Source organism: Schistocerca serialis, chromosome 7 (assembly GCF_023864345.2).
Source record: "Schistocerca serialis cubense isolate TAMUIC-IGC-003099 chromosome 7, iqSchSeri2.2, whole genome shotgun sequence".
In the NCBI taxonomy this organism is placed as follows: domain Eukaryota; kingdom Metazoa; phylum Arthropoda; class Insecta; order Orthoptera; family Acrididae; genus Schistocerca; species Schistocerca serialis.
Window position 1 is genome coordinate 563141708 of NC_064644.1, and position 18213 is coordinate 563159920.

The 18213-nt window shown below is 36.5% G+C and overlaps 1 protein-coding gene across 3 annotated transcripts in view; it reads right to left on the bottom strand.

Annotated features, from left to right (window-relative positions):
• The window catches only part of LOC126412822 (carboxypeptidase N subunit 2-like), a 185146-nt gene that overhangs the window by 34021 nt on the left and 132912 nt on the right, over window positions 1-18213 (bottom strand). Inside the window, exon 7 of one of the 3 annotated variants that reach the window (XM_050082637.1) lies at window positions 4132-4252. The exons of the other annotated variants lie outside the window; for them this stretch is intronic. Within the exon in view, the coding sequence (XP_049938594.1) occupies window positions 4192-4252 (61 nt within the window). The 3' untranslated portion in view covers window positions 4132-4191. Of the gene's footprint in view, window positions 1-4131; window positions 4253-18213 lie in introns of those variants that run through there. 3 annotated transcript variants of the gene reach the window in all.

Sequence of the window (18213 nt, forward strand, 5' to 3'; positions counted from 1 at the left end):
CATTTCGAAAGCTTCTATTCTCTTCTTGTCCAAACTATTTATCGTCCATGTTTCACTTCCATACATGGCTACACTCCATACGAATACTTTCAGAAATGACTTCCTGACACTTAAATCAATACTGGATGTTAACAAATTTCTCTTCTTCAGAAACGCTTTCCTTGCCATTGCCAGCCTACATTTTATATCCTCTCTACTTCTACCATCATCAGTTATTTTGCTCCCCAAATAGCAAAACTCCTTTACTACTTTAAGTGTCTCATTTCCTAATCTAATTCCCTCAGCATCACCCGACTTAATTAGACTACATTCCATTATCCTTGTTTTGCTTTTGTTGATGTTCATCTTATATCCTCCTTTGAAGACACTGTCCATTCCATTCAACTGCTCTTCCAAGTCCTTTGCTGTCTCTGACAGAATTACAATGTCATCGGCGAACCTCAAAGTTTTTATTTCTTCTCCATGAATTTTAATACCTACTCCGAATTTTTCTTTTGTTTCCTTTACTGCTTGCTCAATATACAGATTGAACAACATCGGGGAGAGGCTACAACCCTGTCTTACTCCCTTCCCAACCACTGCTTCCCTTTCATGTCCCTCGACTCTTATAACTGCCATCTGGTTTCTGTACAAATTGTAAATAGCCTTTCGCTCCCTGTATTTTACCCCTGCCACCTTTAGAATTTGAAAGAGAGTATTCCAGTCAACATTGTCATATATATATTCATATATATATATATATATATATATATATATATATATATATAAAAACAAAGATGAGGTGACTTACCGAACAAAAGCGCTGGCAGGTCGATAGACACACAAACAAACACAAACATACACACAAAATTCAAGCTTTCGCAACAAACTGTTGCCTCATCAGGAAAGAGGGAAGGAGAGGGGAAGACGAAAGGAAGTGGGTTTTAAGGGAGAGGGTAAGGAGTCATTCCAATCCCGGGAGCGGAAAGACTTACCTTAGGGGGAAAAAAGGACAGGTATACACTCGCACACACGCACATATCCATCCACACATACAGACACAAGCAGACATATTTAAAGGTCTTTAAATATGTCTGCTTGTGTCTGTATGTGTGGATGGATATGTGCGTGTGTGCGAGTGTATACCTGTCCTTTTTTCCCCCTAAGGTAAGTCTTTCCGCTCCCGGGATTGGAATGACTCCTTACCCTCTCCCTTAAAACCCACTTCCTTTCGTCTTCCCCTCTCCTTCCCTCTTTCCTGATGAGGCAACAGTTTGTTGCGAAAGCTTGAATTTTGTGTGTATGTTTGTGTTTGTTTGTGTGTCTATCGACCTGCCAGCGCTTTTGTTCGGTAAGTCACCTCATCTTTGTTTTTATATATAATTTTTCCCACGTGGAATGTTTCCTTCCATTATATATATATACACACACACACACACACACACACACACACACACACACACACACACACACACACACAGAAGTGACGCAAAGTAAAGTGAATGAAGAATAGCACAATCTCATACATGCAGAACATTTAGTAATAATGCCATTGTACTGTCCTCTACTACTTTTTTTCCATTTTAATTACAGACCTCCTGTTATCATCCTCAATCGAATGGAGCATTGGAAAGGTCACACCAAACTATAAGAGAATTCCTGGGACACTATATCAACAGGGCTCAGTCAAATTAGGATGAATGGCTCCCATTTGTGATATTCATGTACAATACTACAACCCATATAGCCACAAATTATACACTACATGAGTTATTTTTTGGTATAACATGTAGTATACTGGGTATATTGCAGAGAGATCCCACAGGTGTTGCTTATAAATATGTACTTGAACTAAAATAAAAAATGAGTAAGATGTATCAATGTGCCAGGGATTATAATAAACAATGTAAGGAGAAGAACAAAGAGTACTACACTGAAGTGCCAAACAAACTATTATAGGCATGCATATTCAAATACATAGACATGAAAACAGGCAGAATATGGCACTGTGGTCGCAATGCTTATATAAGACAACAAGTGTCTGTCACAGTTGTTTCTGCTGCTACAGTGGCAGGTTATCAAGATTTAAGTGAATATAAATGTAGTGTTACAGTTGGTGCATGAGCAATGAGGCACAGCATCTCTGAGGTAGCAATGAAGTGGGATTTTCCCTCACAACCACTTCAAGAGAAAACTGTGAATATCAGGAATCCAGTAAAACATCAGATCTCTGACATCGCTGCGGAAAAAGATCCTGCAACAATGGGGCCAATGATAACTGAAGAGAATCATTTAACATGACAGAAGTGAAACTCTTCAGAAAATTGCGGCAGATTTCAATCCTGGACCATCAACAAATGTCAGTGTGTGAATTATTCAATGAAACATCATTGATATGGTCTTTTGGAACAATAGGCCCACTTGTATACTCTTAATGACTGCATGACACAAAGCTTTATACCTCACCTGGGCCCGTCAACACCGAAATTGGACTGTTGATGACTGGAAACATGTTGCCTGGTCAGACGAGTCTCTTTCCACATTGTATCGAATGAATGGATGTGTACCAGTATGGAAACAACCTTGTGAATCCATGGACCCTGCATGTCAGCAGTGGACTGTTCAAGCTGGTGCCTAAGTTCCACAATCATACTGCAATCATTGGTGAAGACTTTAATCATTCAACAATTAATTGGGAAAATTAAAGTTTTGTTAGTGGTGGGCATGATAACACATCCTGTGAAACTTTACTAAATACCTACTCTGAAAATTACCTACAACAGATAGTTAGAAACCTATATTGTATCTAATGGTAACAAACAGACCTGACCTCTTTGCTGACGTCCACATCCAAACTGGTATCAGTGACCATGACATGGTTGTGGTCACAACAATTACCAAAATATAAAGGATAATTAAAACAAGCAGAAAGATACATATGTCCATGAAACCAGGTGTCATATTTCAATGAGGAACTTGAAACTTTCAGAACAGAGCAGGAGCATGTAAAGGAACTCTGGCTAAAGTTTGAAAGAATTGTTGACCATGCACTGGACAGATATGTACCCATAATGAGAGGGAACCTTCATGGTATAGTCACTGTAAAAATTCTGAAGAAACAGAGATTACGACATAATAGGTGTAAAACAAAGAATAGGGCTATAGATAGAGAGATGCTGAATGAAACGCATTTGGCTGTCAAGAGATCAATGTGTGATGCCTTCAGTGACTGCTGTAGCAGAGTATTGTCAAGTGATCTTTCACAGAACCCAAAGAAATTCTGGTCATATATAAGGACAGTTAGTGGCATCAAAGTAAGTCTCCAGTCCTGGTAAATGAGACAGGAACTGAAACCGAGGGCAGCAAAGCAGAGGCTGAAATGCTCAACTTTTTCAAAAGTTCCTTTACAAACGAAAAACTCAGAGAATTGCCTCAATTTAGAGCTGTACCACTGAACTGATAAATAAAATAGGTATTAGTGTCAATGGTGTTGAGAAACAGCTGAAATCGTTAAAGTTGAACAAAACTCTAGGTCCCAATGGAATCTCTCTCAGATTGTACATTGAATTTGTGGCAGAGTTAGCTCCTTTTTTAACTATAATCTACTGTAGATCCCTCAAACAAGAAACTGTACCCAGTTCTTGGAAAAAGGCACAGGCCACATCCATCTACAAGAAGGGTAGAAGAAGTGATCCACAAAACTACTGTCATCAATTGACATCAATTTGCTGTAAAATCTTAGAACATATTCTGATCTCAAACATAATGAGGTACCTTGAACAGAATTACCTCTTCAAAGCCAACCAGCATAGACTATGAAAATATTGATAATGTATTCTTGATTTCTGAAAGCATTTGACTCAGTATTGCACCTACACTTAGTGTCAAAAGTATGATCATGTGGGGTATCAAGTGAAATTTGTTACTGGATTGAGGACTTTTTGGTAGGGAGGACACAGCTTGGATGGAGAGACATTGTCAGATGTAGAAGTAACTTCAGGTGTGCCCCTGGGAAGTGTGTTGGGATCCTTGCTATTCATATTCTATATTAATAACCTTTCAGACAATATTAATAGTACAACCAGGCTTTTTGCAGATGATGCAGTTATTTATAATGAAGTGCTATCTGAAAGAAACTGCATAAATATTTTACTCAGATCTTGATAAGATTTCAACATGGACCAGACATTGGGAAATTGCTATAAAAATCCATCATTTTGATTTGCAGCTCCTTGTATTGGCCATGTTTGCAGTTAAGGACAGTTTCTCAATGCTGAAAAAAAAAACGGTGTTTTGCATAACTGGCAGACCTCACATCCAACAATTGCTCTAAATGTTCAGAAATGTAAAATTTTGCACTTCACAAAACAAAAAAACATAGCATCCTACAACTATAATATAAATGATTCACTGTTGGAAACAGCCAGTTCATACAAATACCTGGGTGTAACACTTTGTAGGGATATAAAATGGAATGATTGTTCAGTTGTAGGTAATGCAGGTGGTAGACTTTGGTTTATCGGTAGAATACTGGGGAAGTGCAATCACTCTACAAAAAAGATTACTTACAAATCACTCACGCAACCAGTTCTAGAAAATTGCTCAAGTGTGTGGGTCCTGTACTAGATAGGACTAACAGGAGATATTGAACATATACACAGAAGGGCAGCATGAATGGTCACAGGTTTATTTAATATGTGGGAACATGTCACAGAGATATTGAAGGAACTGAACTGGAAGACTCTTGAAGATAGACCTAAACTAACCAGAGAAAGTCTACTAACAAAGATTCAGGAATCTGTTTTCAATTATGGCTCTAGGAATTTACTACAACTGCCTATGTATCACTAACATAGGGATCATGAGCATAAGATAAGAATAACTGCTGCTTGCACAGAGGCATTCAAACAATCATTCTTCCCATGCTCCATATGTGAATGGAACAGGAAGAAACTGTAATAACTGGTACAATGGGACGTACCCTATGCCACGCATCTCACGGTGGTTTGCAGAGCATATACATATATAGATGTAGAACTTCAGGGGAAAGCTGATGAGACAAAGAGACTGACACATTTATTGGTAGGATATTGTAAACAGAAGTTAACAAGCTTGGGAATAATTGATTAAGATGGTACAAATTGAAAAGGAACTAAAAAATGTTGTAATTTAATCTCAAAGATACAAGAAGAAAATTTGTTCGACTGTCATACCAGAGGAATACTCTAAAAAACTTTTTTATCATTGAGAGACAAAGGACTAATTTTGAGATTCTTTTATTACTTCTAGTATTAACTACCTTTTTGTTCTGATGTGCTGGTTTAAAGATGTACTGTATAGTTTCATGTCTATGTGTATGTTAAATGAAGGTGTTAAATGATGAAAAATGTGTTTTATAATTTCTGTCAAGATCAAGCCTAAATCCCATACCAATGGAGTACAAATTATTCTGTTAATTCGAGAAGGCGAATTTTAGATGGAGGCGACGATCTTTATGACGGTGCTGCTCAACAATAGAGGTACGTGATTGTGCTCACTACTTTCCTTTGGTGGCTGCTAAGATTAATTTCGATGTGTTTTTGCCGAGACATTCATTCAGAAGCTGCAATCTTCCTTTTCGTATAAAAATAGGAGTCTGACTGAAAAAGAAATATTCTTAAATTTAAATAATTGCAATTCTTTTACCCAGGCCACAGGGAATGATAGAAAGTACGTGCCTCTACCCTGATTGTACGTTTGCAATCCCCGAGTGTGTTACGACGTAATTATTTTACACAAAAAAATTTAAGATAGATCTTTCTCATCAGATCACAACCACTCGTACGCAAATGTACGTACCCTCTGAATGTGTCTAGTCAGTCGTGTGCATTGTTCTAAAGCTTTTCTGTTAATATTCTGTGGATTGCATCGCCACAATTAATTTTTGTTTATGTTGCAAATCGAACTTTACGCGAAGTATTTATTACGCAAGTTTCAGGCTCCATTTAATGTCAAAAAATTCCAAAGTATGGCTGACTAAGCAAACCGCTACAATAATTTCATATCTCTACAACTACAATAACAAAAAAACAATAACAAAAAACAAAAACAATAACAGAGAGGATACGTTACAAAATGTGGGGCAAGCTTTAGAATGGCTTGTCAACAAGATTCAGAATTTGCAAGGGCTAATTGGAGAATTAAGCAGACATGAGGTACAAAGGAAACAAAGTGCCTTAAATTTTGCGGGTGAACTCAGTAAAATATTATTTGGGACATTAAATGAATAGGATGCCTCCTATTTCAAATCAAAGATTGAATTAACTGAAAATGAACAGAGGCAATTGCTTAAGTTGATCAAAGAGCAAATAACAGTAGTAAAAGCAACTTTCATGAGTTCCAATCATACAGTAGCTAAATTTGCACATTATGAGGAAATGATTCTTAAAAACATGGAAAAGCTCCATAGGTATGTGAATGAATGTGCTAAAAGTACTGATTAAAACATACAGCACTTAGCTGTGATCAATACAGTTAATCAATTATTCGAAATGACAGTCACAATTGCATTATTTATTTTGCCACCAACCAGTTTCAACCCACGATAGGGTCATCTTCAGGGCAATTTATACCATTTGGTCACTTGCTGGAGTCGCCACCCTGCCTGTGCATGGCTGGTACCAACCAAGAATGCAAACTGTGCAAATCCAAGTAATGAAATACACACACTTTTAACAGGGCAATGTACAATGCAGTGCAGTTGTGTGTTTGTGAAATGAAAAATGCATCTTTCCATTCTATCTCGTGACAAGTAATAGTGATAGCGCCTGTGCTCAGAATGGTATCAGAGACTTAAAAAATGTGCATGCAAAGGTGAAAAAACACAGTTCCAGTGAAAAACATGTAAATGGTTTTAATGAATTTATAGTGCTACGGAAAGTGCACATTATGTGTCAAGTAGATAGTAATTACCATCTTAATGTAAAGATATACAACAAAAATGTGTCAAACACTGGTATATCTGAGTAAACTGGTAGACTGCATTAAATTTTACAGCAAACTCAAGCTTGCCTTAAGAGGTTTTGATGAAACAGAAAATTCCAAGAATCCAGGAAATCTGATTTGATGTTAGAACTGGACTGCATCTAAAAGAACCACATTAAAAAATTTAAAAACCAGGTTTTTTTAGTCTGTGCAAAGCAATTCAAAACAAACTGCTGCAATTAATTTGTGAGGTATGCTTCAATCTCATCAGGAGTGAACTACCAAACACAAATACCCTAACAATCAAAGTTGACGAAACCACTGACTGTGCAAATTTGTCACAGCTGTTGTAATAATTCAGTATGAGCTACTGGGAAAAATAAATGAACGATTTATTGCCTTTGTACGACCAAAAAGTCAGACTGCAGCTGTTCTCAGTGAGCTAGAGAAAATGAACATAAATGAACAACTGAGAAACTGTTAGCTCATTGTTGCAGTGGTTCTCCCCAAATGGCCACAAAAGTGGAGTTCAAATCAGAATTAAAGAGGTGCATAAAAATGCTCACTTCATTCACTGTTACATGCACCAGTTAAATTTATTTATTGAATGTTGTGTGAAAGGCAATAAGTAAGTGCAGATCTTTTTCAGAAACTCTTAAGAAATTTCTAACCTATTTTCCCCACTCTTTTGACAGAATGGTGAAGAAACATACTCCCACCTCTCCTCAGGCCATCAGATTCATTTTCAAACCACAGAGCATGAACACTATATGTGAATACCAAAAGAAAATTATTGAATGTATGGAGTAAATGACTGATGATGATACTATTGATTACAGGACAATAAATGAGGCTAAGGGACTGAAGGGTTTCCTGCAAGAGGACGATATCCTCTTCTGGTATTTTTATCCCTCTCTTTCTCTTTTTAATAAAGTCATGCCTCATTGTGGCATTCTGTTCAGTCAACAACAGCATAGGAACACTGATACAGTGAAAGTCATTAAATATGTATCTCACTTCGCAGCTTCTGTCCTGCTTGTTAGCGCCTCACTTGACATGGCCATCAGTGGCAAGAGGAATACCCAACTGCAAATTGGGGATGTTTCACTGAATCAGGCCGCGCGCGATTAGCCGAGCGGTCTAAGGCGCTGCAGTCCTGGACTGTGCGGCTGGTCCCAGCAGAGTACGAGTCCTCCCTCGGGCATGGGTGGGTGTGTTTGTCCCTAGGATAATTTAGGTTAAGTAGTGAGTAAGAGGGATTGGTGACCTTAGCAGTTAAGTCCCATAAGATTTCACACACATCTGAACTTTTTTTTTCACTGAATCAAGAATGGTGTGTGCACAAGATGTATGCAAATGCATCATGACTTAGATCAGTAATTGATTCAGTTTTAATTATCACTTGTCATTGTACAGTTATTTGAACCATCATTGTTTTCAAAACACAAAATTGTTTTCCGCAAACATGAACTGAGAGGTGCTATTAATTTGTTTAAATTACAGTCCTCAGACTTAGGTCCTGAACTGAATATGTCATACAGCCAAAAGGATTTTATGTGAGTGTCAGGTGCCTTGACCATGTTGAATTTTCTTTATGAAAGTAATTTTCCTGAAAGTGTTAAACTTCTGCAGATAATAGTAACCTCCCCAGTGACAAGAGGGGTGGAAGAATGCTGCTGCTCTATGTTAAAGTGGGTGTCAACAATTGTGCATTATACTATGAATGAGGACAGACTTTGCACATTTACAACATTCAGAACTACTGAATCAGCCAAATTTCAGTGAAAGGGTCATCTCCCATTTTGCAGTGCAGAAGGGGAGACAAGCTGATTTACTCTATAAAAAAATCCATTAATGTAAGCATAGGCACATTAGTAGACAACAAGAAACAATTTTTTTGTTGTAACTATCAATTTAGCTTAAGAAACTGACTGAAAAAAAGGGTGATGACATATTTAGCCACTGATGTCACATTTTTCAAAATGCATCATTCTTACTTTTTTTTTATTATTATTTTTTTTGTTTGTTAGAGTGTCATATTTTATGAGGCTTTAGCACAAGAAACCATACTAAAAATAACATATTTTGGAGAGATCTTTAGTGAACTGAATCACCTATAATGCATATTTTCACAATACACAAATATAAATATGTCAAATATGGTATGTAAATTAACATTTGGGTCATTCATGTCAACCAATCACAGCACAAGACCTGTGACATGACAGAAACATGACTGTTTCATCACACAAACTCATCAGCACCACAGTTTGAACATACAAAACATTAAACATATGAAGCTTAGAAATGAAAACGCCAAAAACATTAAGCATGCAGTGAAGCTGATATGCACCACATTAAAGATCTTCCTGAAATGTGCCTTTTAGTATGATTAGTTGTTGTACACTGTCAAGAAATGTGATGTCGGGCTAATAATAAGTTATCTATAGATTTTATCTTCGAGTCAGCTTTTGATGTTATTTAGTGGTTGATTCTGAAAGTCCAGTATGCAAACATTTGTCGTCCCCCCTCCCCTTACCCCTGAAATCATTCATCCAAGACTTATGCCTCAGCAGTGTGTTTACATTTTACAGCATGCAGTTGCAGTTGTAGCAGTTGTAAAGTTAAGTACTGACAAATTTATTTGTGCACAGTTATACAGTTATTAAATTTAATAGTTTTAAGCAGTGTTTCATGCCCATTTGTGGTGAAATAATGATTTAATAAACTTTTGGAAACATTTGCTTGCTGTGTTTTTAGAGTTTTCTGTGGCTTGAAGTCATTTAGTAAATTTTGTGTTTTAGTTTTCAGCTGATGTTTCTTATTGTTTCTAGTGAAATATTTTAGTAAAATTTTCATTCAGTGTTTCAACTTCATTGAGTGTTCCAGTGGCTGCTTGAATTTTTGGTTTTAGCTAATAATTTTGTGTAGTTTTGTTGGTATTAGTTGTGGTTTAGTAGCATTAATATAAGTAGTTGCTTTTTTAGTAGAGAGAGAGCTTTGAGATCGCTATTGCTAGCTCTATAAATAGTTCTACTCGTGTTACTGAACTTAGGTAATGTAGACATATAGTTTTCTCCAGTAACTGTAAAATTTCACCATGGGTGAGAAGTATGGGCTCTGTCATAGGTTTCTGAGAAGTGGGTTATAGTATGGGATTTATTCAAAGTATTTTCATTGGTGGGAATGCAGTGGGGAAGTCAGTGGGCATTCTAATGAGATCCTCTCCTGGGAATCCAGAATCTGTAGTAGAAATAAGTTGACAGAGGAGCAGGAGCATAAGATCTGTGCCCTTCAGGTGCAGTTACAACACACAAAGGAGGAACTACATACGTTGAGGAGGGTGAATGGTGCTGGGGAATGGGAACTGGCAGTTGGCAAGAAGGCAGCTAGGAAGAGGAGGTATTCAGACAGTTGTACTTTATGTATATGCAATAGATTTGACCAACTGTCAGAGTTGGGTGGAGAAGTGCCTCTTATTGCTGTAGTTGTAGGAAACATCCAGCAGTCCTCAGCAGTTAGGAACCTAGGTCAGTTGCAAAGTCTAACAGAAAGAAGAAGGTTCTGCTGATAGGTAGTTCACACAGTATAGGTATGACCCAGCAGTTGCAGGAAGTGTTCGGGAGTGAGTACCTGGTCACCAGCATTGTGAAGCCTAGTGCAGGGTTGGTTCAGGTGACTGATAGCATTGGGAGTTGTGTAGTAATTTTACAAAGGAGGATCAGGTAGTGATAATGGGTGAAGCAGGGAACAGTCTTCATAGGGCTGAGGAATATGATGTAGGTGCTGACTTGGTAAAGATAGCTACTCAAACTGGTGGCACTTATGTGCATTTAATGCAACTGTTTCAGTGTCATGATTGGCCTCATTTAATGCAGCTGTTAGGCGCGTTAATATGGAGCTGGAGAGGGCACTGATGGCAGATGGCATGGGTAACATTTCAGTGGTGCCAGTTGAGTCTATCAGCAGATCGAGTTTCACTAGGCATGGCCTGCACCTAAATAGGTATGGGAAGGAGAGGCTAGCAAAGCTTATAGGTGACAGTGGTGGGTGGTGGTGGGACTACACATGAAAAAATTCCTGTAGTAGTTGGTGTTAGAGCTGCATCTATTTTAGATTGAAGTCAGCTGATAGGTATACCTGCTTAAAAGAAGTCCCTCTAACTAACGTCTCACCTTAAAAGGACATAATGCTTCTATGTAGAGAAGGAATTAGCATATTTCATCAAAATATAAGAGGTATTAGAGATAAAGTTAGTGAACTGCTTATAGATGTTGATCCTGAAATTATTGGTATATCAGAGCACCATTTAAATAATTTGACAATTCAGAGACTTCCTTTACCAGGGTACAGATTAGCTGGCTGTTTTTCAAGGAGTTCCTTGAGGGGTGGGGAAGTGGCCATGTATGTAAAAAACAGTATTCCATTTGAGTCCATAGGCGTATCACAGTTCTGCACTGAACAGGTATTTGTATGTTGTGCAGGGGCTGCTGAATTTAGTGAAACTAAACTTCTAATTGCTGTTCTTCATAGGTCCTCTAACTCTGACATCAGAGCATTTCTGCTCAAGCTAGGGGGGATGTCTTGATTCACTTTATAGGAAGTATCAGAAATTAGTTATATGTGGTGACTTCAATATAAATTTTGTATATGATGGTGCAAGAAAGAGGACGTTGGTAGATCTCCTAAATTCATATGATCTGATGCAGACCGTGTTTCTCGCAACTAGGGTGCAGGGGAGCAGTATTTTTGTTCATTCTTCATTACTAGATGGGCATTCTGATAGAAGAAGTGTGAATGGCCTCTCAGACCATGATGCACAAATTTTAACACTAAAAGGCTTTTGTACTCAAACAAGTGTCACATATAATTACAAACTATGTAGGTAAGTTAATCCAACAGTAACACAGAGTTTTTAAACCTCATCAGGGAACGAGAGTGGCAGGATGTTTATAGTGCCGACAACATAGATGACAAATATAATTTTTTCCTTGATACCTTTCTCATGCTCTTTGAGAGTTGCTTTCCATTAGAACATTCTAAATGGGGTACTAGTAGTAAAAGACAGCCTGGGTGGCTGACTAGTGGAATAAAGATATCATGTAGAACAAAGTGGGAATTATATCAAAATGTTAGAAGTAGTCACAATCAAGCTACAGTAGCCCATTACAAACAGTACTGTAAGGTGTTTAAAAATTTTATTAGGAAGGCAAAGGGTATGTGGCATGAAAATAGAATAGCTAATTCACTGGATAAAATTAAAACATATGGTCAGTTGAGGAGGAAGTGTCTGGTCTTCAGTACAAGGTTGATGATATAAAGTCAGTTCATAGTAAAAATATTTCTGTTGCTGATAGTCCGCCTCCGTAGCGTAGCGGTAGAGTTACCGCCTACCATGCAGGGGGCCCAGGATCGATTCCCAGCAGGGGACTGGGTGTTGTGTCTACATCATCATTTCCATCATCATTGACTCAGAAGTTGCCGATGTGGCGTGACCTAAGAAGGACTTGCAATACGGTGGCCGAACTCCCCCGAATGGGGCCTCCCGACCAACAATGCCATAAGATTTTTTTTTTTTTTTTTGTTACTGATAAGTGAGATTGATGTACAGTACTTAACACTCATTTTATGAGCATTGCTGGTGAATTAAATAAAAACTTAGTTTCTACAGGGAATCATATATCTCTCTTCGAAAATTCCTTTCCGAGATTTATATCTGAAATACTCCTCTGTGATACAGACAAGGAAGAGATGGAGTCAATAATTAAATCACTGAAGACTAAGAACTCTCATGGATATAATGAAATGCCTAGCAGAATATTAAAGTACTGTGCTGCACATGTTAGCACTGTATTTAGCCATATTTGCTTTAGGAATGGTCAGTTTCCTCAATGATTAAAGTACTCAGTAGTAAAGCTGCTTTATAAAATGGGAGAAAGGGATAATGTAGACAATTTTAGACCTATTTCTATGCCATCAGTGTTTGTTAAAGTTATTGAAAATGCTCTGTATGTAAGGATAATTGATCATTTTATATCACACAATTTGCTATCAAAAGTACAGTTTGGCTTTAGAAGTCGTTTAACAACTGAAAATGCTATATTCCCTTTTCTCTGTGAGGTACTGGATGGGTTAAATACAAGGTTTCAAATTCTAGGCATATTTTTTGATTTAACTAAGGCGTTTGATTGTGCTGGTCACAAAAATAATATTGCTCCAGGAGTTGGACCAATACGGAATATGGGGAGTATCTCACAAATGGTTCACCTCTTACTTTAGCAACAGACAGCAAAAGGTCATTATTGACAGTGTTGGGAATGGCTGTGATGTGGGGTCTGAGTGGGGTATGGTCAAGTGGGGAATGTGTCCAGGATCAGTGTTGGGGCCACTCCAGTTTCTAATTTATATAAATGATATGCCCTCTAGTATTATGGGTAACTCTGAAATATTTCTATTTGCTGATGACACTAGCTTGATAGTAAAGGATGTTGTGTGCAACATTGGCTTGGGTTCAAATATTTCTGTTCATAAGTTCATGGCTTGTAGAAAATAAACTAATGCTAAATCACAGTAAGACACAGTTTTCTACAGTTTCTAACACACAATTCAACAAAACCCAATGTCTTAACTTCACAGAATTGGCATACGATTAGTGAAACTGAATAGATCAAATTTATAACTGTTCAGATAGATAGTGAACTGTTATGGAAAGCCCACGTTCAGGATCTTGTTCAAAGACTTAATGCTGCCATTTTTACTATTTGAATGGTGTCTGAAGTGAGTGATCATTCAACACAAAAAAAGTCTACTTTGCTTATTTTCATTCACTTATGTCATATGGTATTATATGTTGGGGTAATTCTTCCCATTCTAAAAGGATACTTTTGGCTCAGAAATGGGCGGTTCAGGCAATAATTGGTGTAAGTTCATGAACCTCTTGTCGATCCCCTATATATATATATATATATATATATATATATATATATATATATATATATATATACATCACTGTTATTTCTTGTTAACAATACTAACTTATTCCCAAGAATAAGCAGCTTTAACTCAGTGAACACTCAGTAAAAATCAAGCCTGCATTTGGATTAGACTTCCTTATCTCTTGTGCAGAAAGGTGTGCAGTATACTGCTGCATCCATTTTCAATAAGCTACCACTAGAATTCAAGAATCTTAGCAGTAACCCACGCACTTTCAAATTGATACTAAAGACTTTACTCATGGGTCACTCCTTCTATTCTAACGAGGAGTTCCTTGAAAAATTAAGCTGATTCTTGTTGTATTGTTGATTGTGTTTACTTAAACTTATGACTTGACTTTTTTTGGGTTCATAAACATTTTATTTTATCTGTTATTGCTTTTATGTTGTAATTTCATGTACTGATATGTTCCATGACCTCGGATAATTGCTCCTCAGTTTGGCCCTACAGAACTTGATGTGTACATAAATAAATATACCAAATAACAAGCAAATTAGGCACAAAAGAGTTGATCAAAACAAAACTTTTGACCTGAACAAAGACCCTAGAGAATGAAAGTCACTGCTAAACATGGAGCAGTACTAACAAATTTTGAGTGAAGTCTCTTACTGTCTGCAAGAAGCCAGTATTCTTTTGGATTTCATGATCAATATTCATATAAAATTCGTATGAAATCTGAACCTCTTATATTATCTGCATATATTTTTAAATTTTACTTTTATGCTTCAGTCTATCTATGACTATATTGCAATTAAAAAATGCACATTCCATACTTGTTCCACCATTTATTGGTGATTAAATATTTTGGTTCCCATTAATGGTTTTATAAATTCTACATTTGTGTCTACCACAGAAATTGCATTTATAATAGCAAAAGAATAAATCACTTCTCGTTCAGACACAGCATCCAGGTTACCATTACATAACCAATCTTAAAGAACTACACTCTCTCATCTTACAACAAATCTTTGCATGTATCTTAAAGCTATACAAGTACTAACATATAAAAGAATAATATAAAGGTAGAGATAAAATTAAATATATTGATTATAACAAAAATTATAAAATCTCTGAAATATTTTCATGGAGTAAGAAGCTGAACACACTAGATCATTTTTATCATTATTTAAGACAGATTTTATTCAGTAATTGTTTTCATTTTTGTAATCTGTTTTCTGCCTTATGAATGGTGTACATATGCCATTTTAAACGTTGAAAATAAAACTCACATTAAAACAAATAACAAAGATCATAGCACTTTCTATTACTTAACAGAGTTTAAAATTGACTATCAGGTACAGAGCATTAGCAAAATTATAACATATAAAAAAGCTGAAAATACATTAGATCAGACTAATTTTAGAACTAAAGTGATGGTCCTAATACATTTTACAATCAAAACACTGAGAAATTATCTCTCTGAAGTTTTATGATATTTTTGTATTTGAAGCAAAGAATTATGTCTATAAATACAAAACAAACATTTTGTAATTAGCAATGAGTGGCAAGACAGTCTTACAATACTGACTCCAGATCAAGAATTTTAAATTTACTTACAGCAGAAACAATAAAGAAGGGGAAAACACCATTCCAATGGCAAGAAAAGCACATATATAATTTAGGCATATAACATTCAGTTTATGCAGGACTAGTCCAACAGTTGTACCAATAAGTAAAATTATATTAACAATCATGGCCACAAAGTACAGTAAAGTGAAAGTAAAAAATATGAGTGTAAGATAACAGGTAAAGCAGATATAGTGGATATGTAATGATAATGCCTGTACAGAGGACAACAGTAAGAATTTAAGGTGTACTGGAATATGATATAAATTCACACTATGAGGCCTTAATGAATTTTCAGGTGTAAGACAAGTTTGTCATAGAAAACGATGTAAGTGGAGGTCATCTATCTATAATAACAATCTTTGGTAGGTGTGTTGGAACCAACCAGAAAAATAAAAAGGAAGAATAATATATTTATCTTCCAACTAACATTTAAGATGCTTATATGCTTCCAAAAAGATAATTTGATCAAAGGAACAAAAATAGAACTACAAACATTCAATAGAAAGTGTACAAACTATTTACAAAATTCCAAAGCTCAGAATAATATACTAATTAGTAGAAATTTGGACTGGAATATCATTGGATGATACTGCAGAATGTTAATATTAGTGCTTAAGGCAATTTGGATGGTTCAAAAAGGTTCCTCTCACTGTGAAGAAGAAATTGTAAAACAGCAGTTCTTTGAGATGTGTGGACTAAGAAAATGAACAACAGCAAGGTAATGATCAGAAAGTTAGAAATAGATCAAACAGTCATGTGGCAAAACAGAGTTAAGAAAAGAATCTACTAAGATTATTGAATACTTAGATCCATACACTATTTGGCAAACATTACAAACAATGCAATGGACAAACAAGACTAGAAATTACTGTTTGGCTAAAATGAGTTGATGGTCACAGTCATAATACTGTATATTGACTTGACAAAAGGATAACATAAGTTCAAGGAAAACAAAATTCAAACTGATGTAAGGAAAAGACAGTCATAATAGTTGAATTCTTTGTTAATATCTGCATGAGCTGACTAAACCATTGTGACATATTATCCACACAGACCTCATATACAAGTACAGTTACACCATGAAAATAATCTCCGGTACATTGTATTTCTCTGGTACATGGTATTCAAATGCTATGAAAAAGATGTTGGTACTCTTAACAGCACAAAAAGCTGAAGTGCGTGACTGATTGTCAAAAATGCAGTAAAACCCCAGTTTTATGTTGCTGGATTTATGTTTTACTACTTTTTACATTCATTTTTGTTGGTCCCAGCAGAAGTCCTATTCTCTCAATGCTTTTCCATCATTAATGATTCTGTGCTACAACATTTCCACCATTTTAAGTTTTTTGACATTAGCATCACCTTTAACATTGATTTTCATACATATTTCTGCAAAAAGTGCACCGTATTCCGATTCTTGAAACAAAGCAGAAAACATAGGCTATATGCAGAGTTATTGATCATGTAATGTAGCACTCATGTGGTAAACCAGATTTTCACTGTCAGCATGCTCGGTCATGGCTGCCTGTATTATAGATTTGCAGTGTTTGGAAGGGTGGGAAATGCAGTAGCCACCAGAAAGATCGTGGGAGGCGCACATCGCCACGGCGATGGACAGTATTTGCCGCAAGTAAAGTCCCGTCCACCAGAGGGCACGCGAGAATTCGGCCACGCCCTCTGCCGGCGGAACAACAACAACTCAGGCAGCACGGGCTGTGCCCAGTCAGTTTTAAATTGGGCGTGCCTAGCAATTACTATGAAAGTCTTAAATGCTCCTTGTTTCTTATTATTAAGTAACATCTTCAGCATGTCAAATAAATGAAATCATTACCAATAATGTGAAGTGCGATGGACAACGTGAATCGTGTTAATACAGGAAAGTATGCCGAGTCACTGCATTAACGTCAATCATGATGTAAACAGTTGCTCTAGTAGCAACCTTCCTTCTGCTCATTGCATTGTGTTACAACAGCTTTAAGTTAATTTACCAGTCATTTATACAAATAAACACCACTTCTGAAGATAGCTGTCTCTATAATGGGTTTTCATGAAAGGTTTTTGCTTCTGCATGAAGTACACTACTCAATACCAAGTGCACAGTCTTAGGGTGGTACAAATTGATGTCAGAGATAGACATTCCTCCTCAAGATGCTCCGCAGCATGACAACAATTTCTATCCTCCTTCTCACCCAAGACATCCCTAAACCGAGTGACCTCCTTGTTGGCAACAGGCTGTAGATTTCGGGCCTATTGTTCTCTATTTACAAAGACTGCTAACTTTATTGTTCTAACCAATATTGTGTTATAATTTTTGTTTATCATAATTTTATAATGATTATCAGTACTACGTCTCACATTAGAACACATGTATCTTTTTACAGTGGTTTCATGAAAGATTTTTGCTTCCAAGTTGCTGATTTTTTAAATGAGCAAACTTTAAATTGTTTTAATTTCATAGGTTGAAAATATAAAGAGAATGACAGTAAGAGTAATTTATTCATTTTTCTCTTGTTGTGTTTCCCATGCTTTCCTGTATTTTACATTTTCCCATATTTTACACTTTTCTGGGTCAGTCTGTTGGAAAGTTTAAAAAGGAAGTTTTACTGCAACTTAAATAATTCTGTTAGCCATGGGTGATTGTCCTTCAAATTCCATACCTCCAAATAATCCTTAATGACTTTAATTGCATGACGATCACAATGATTTCAA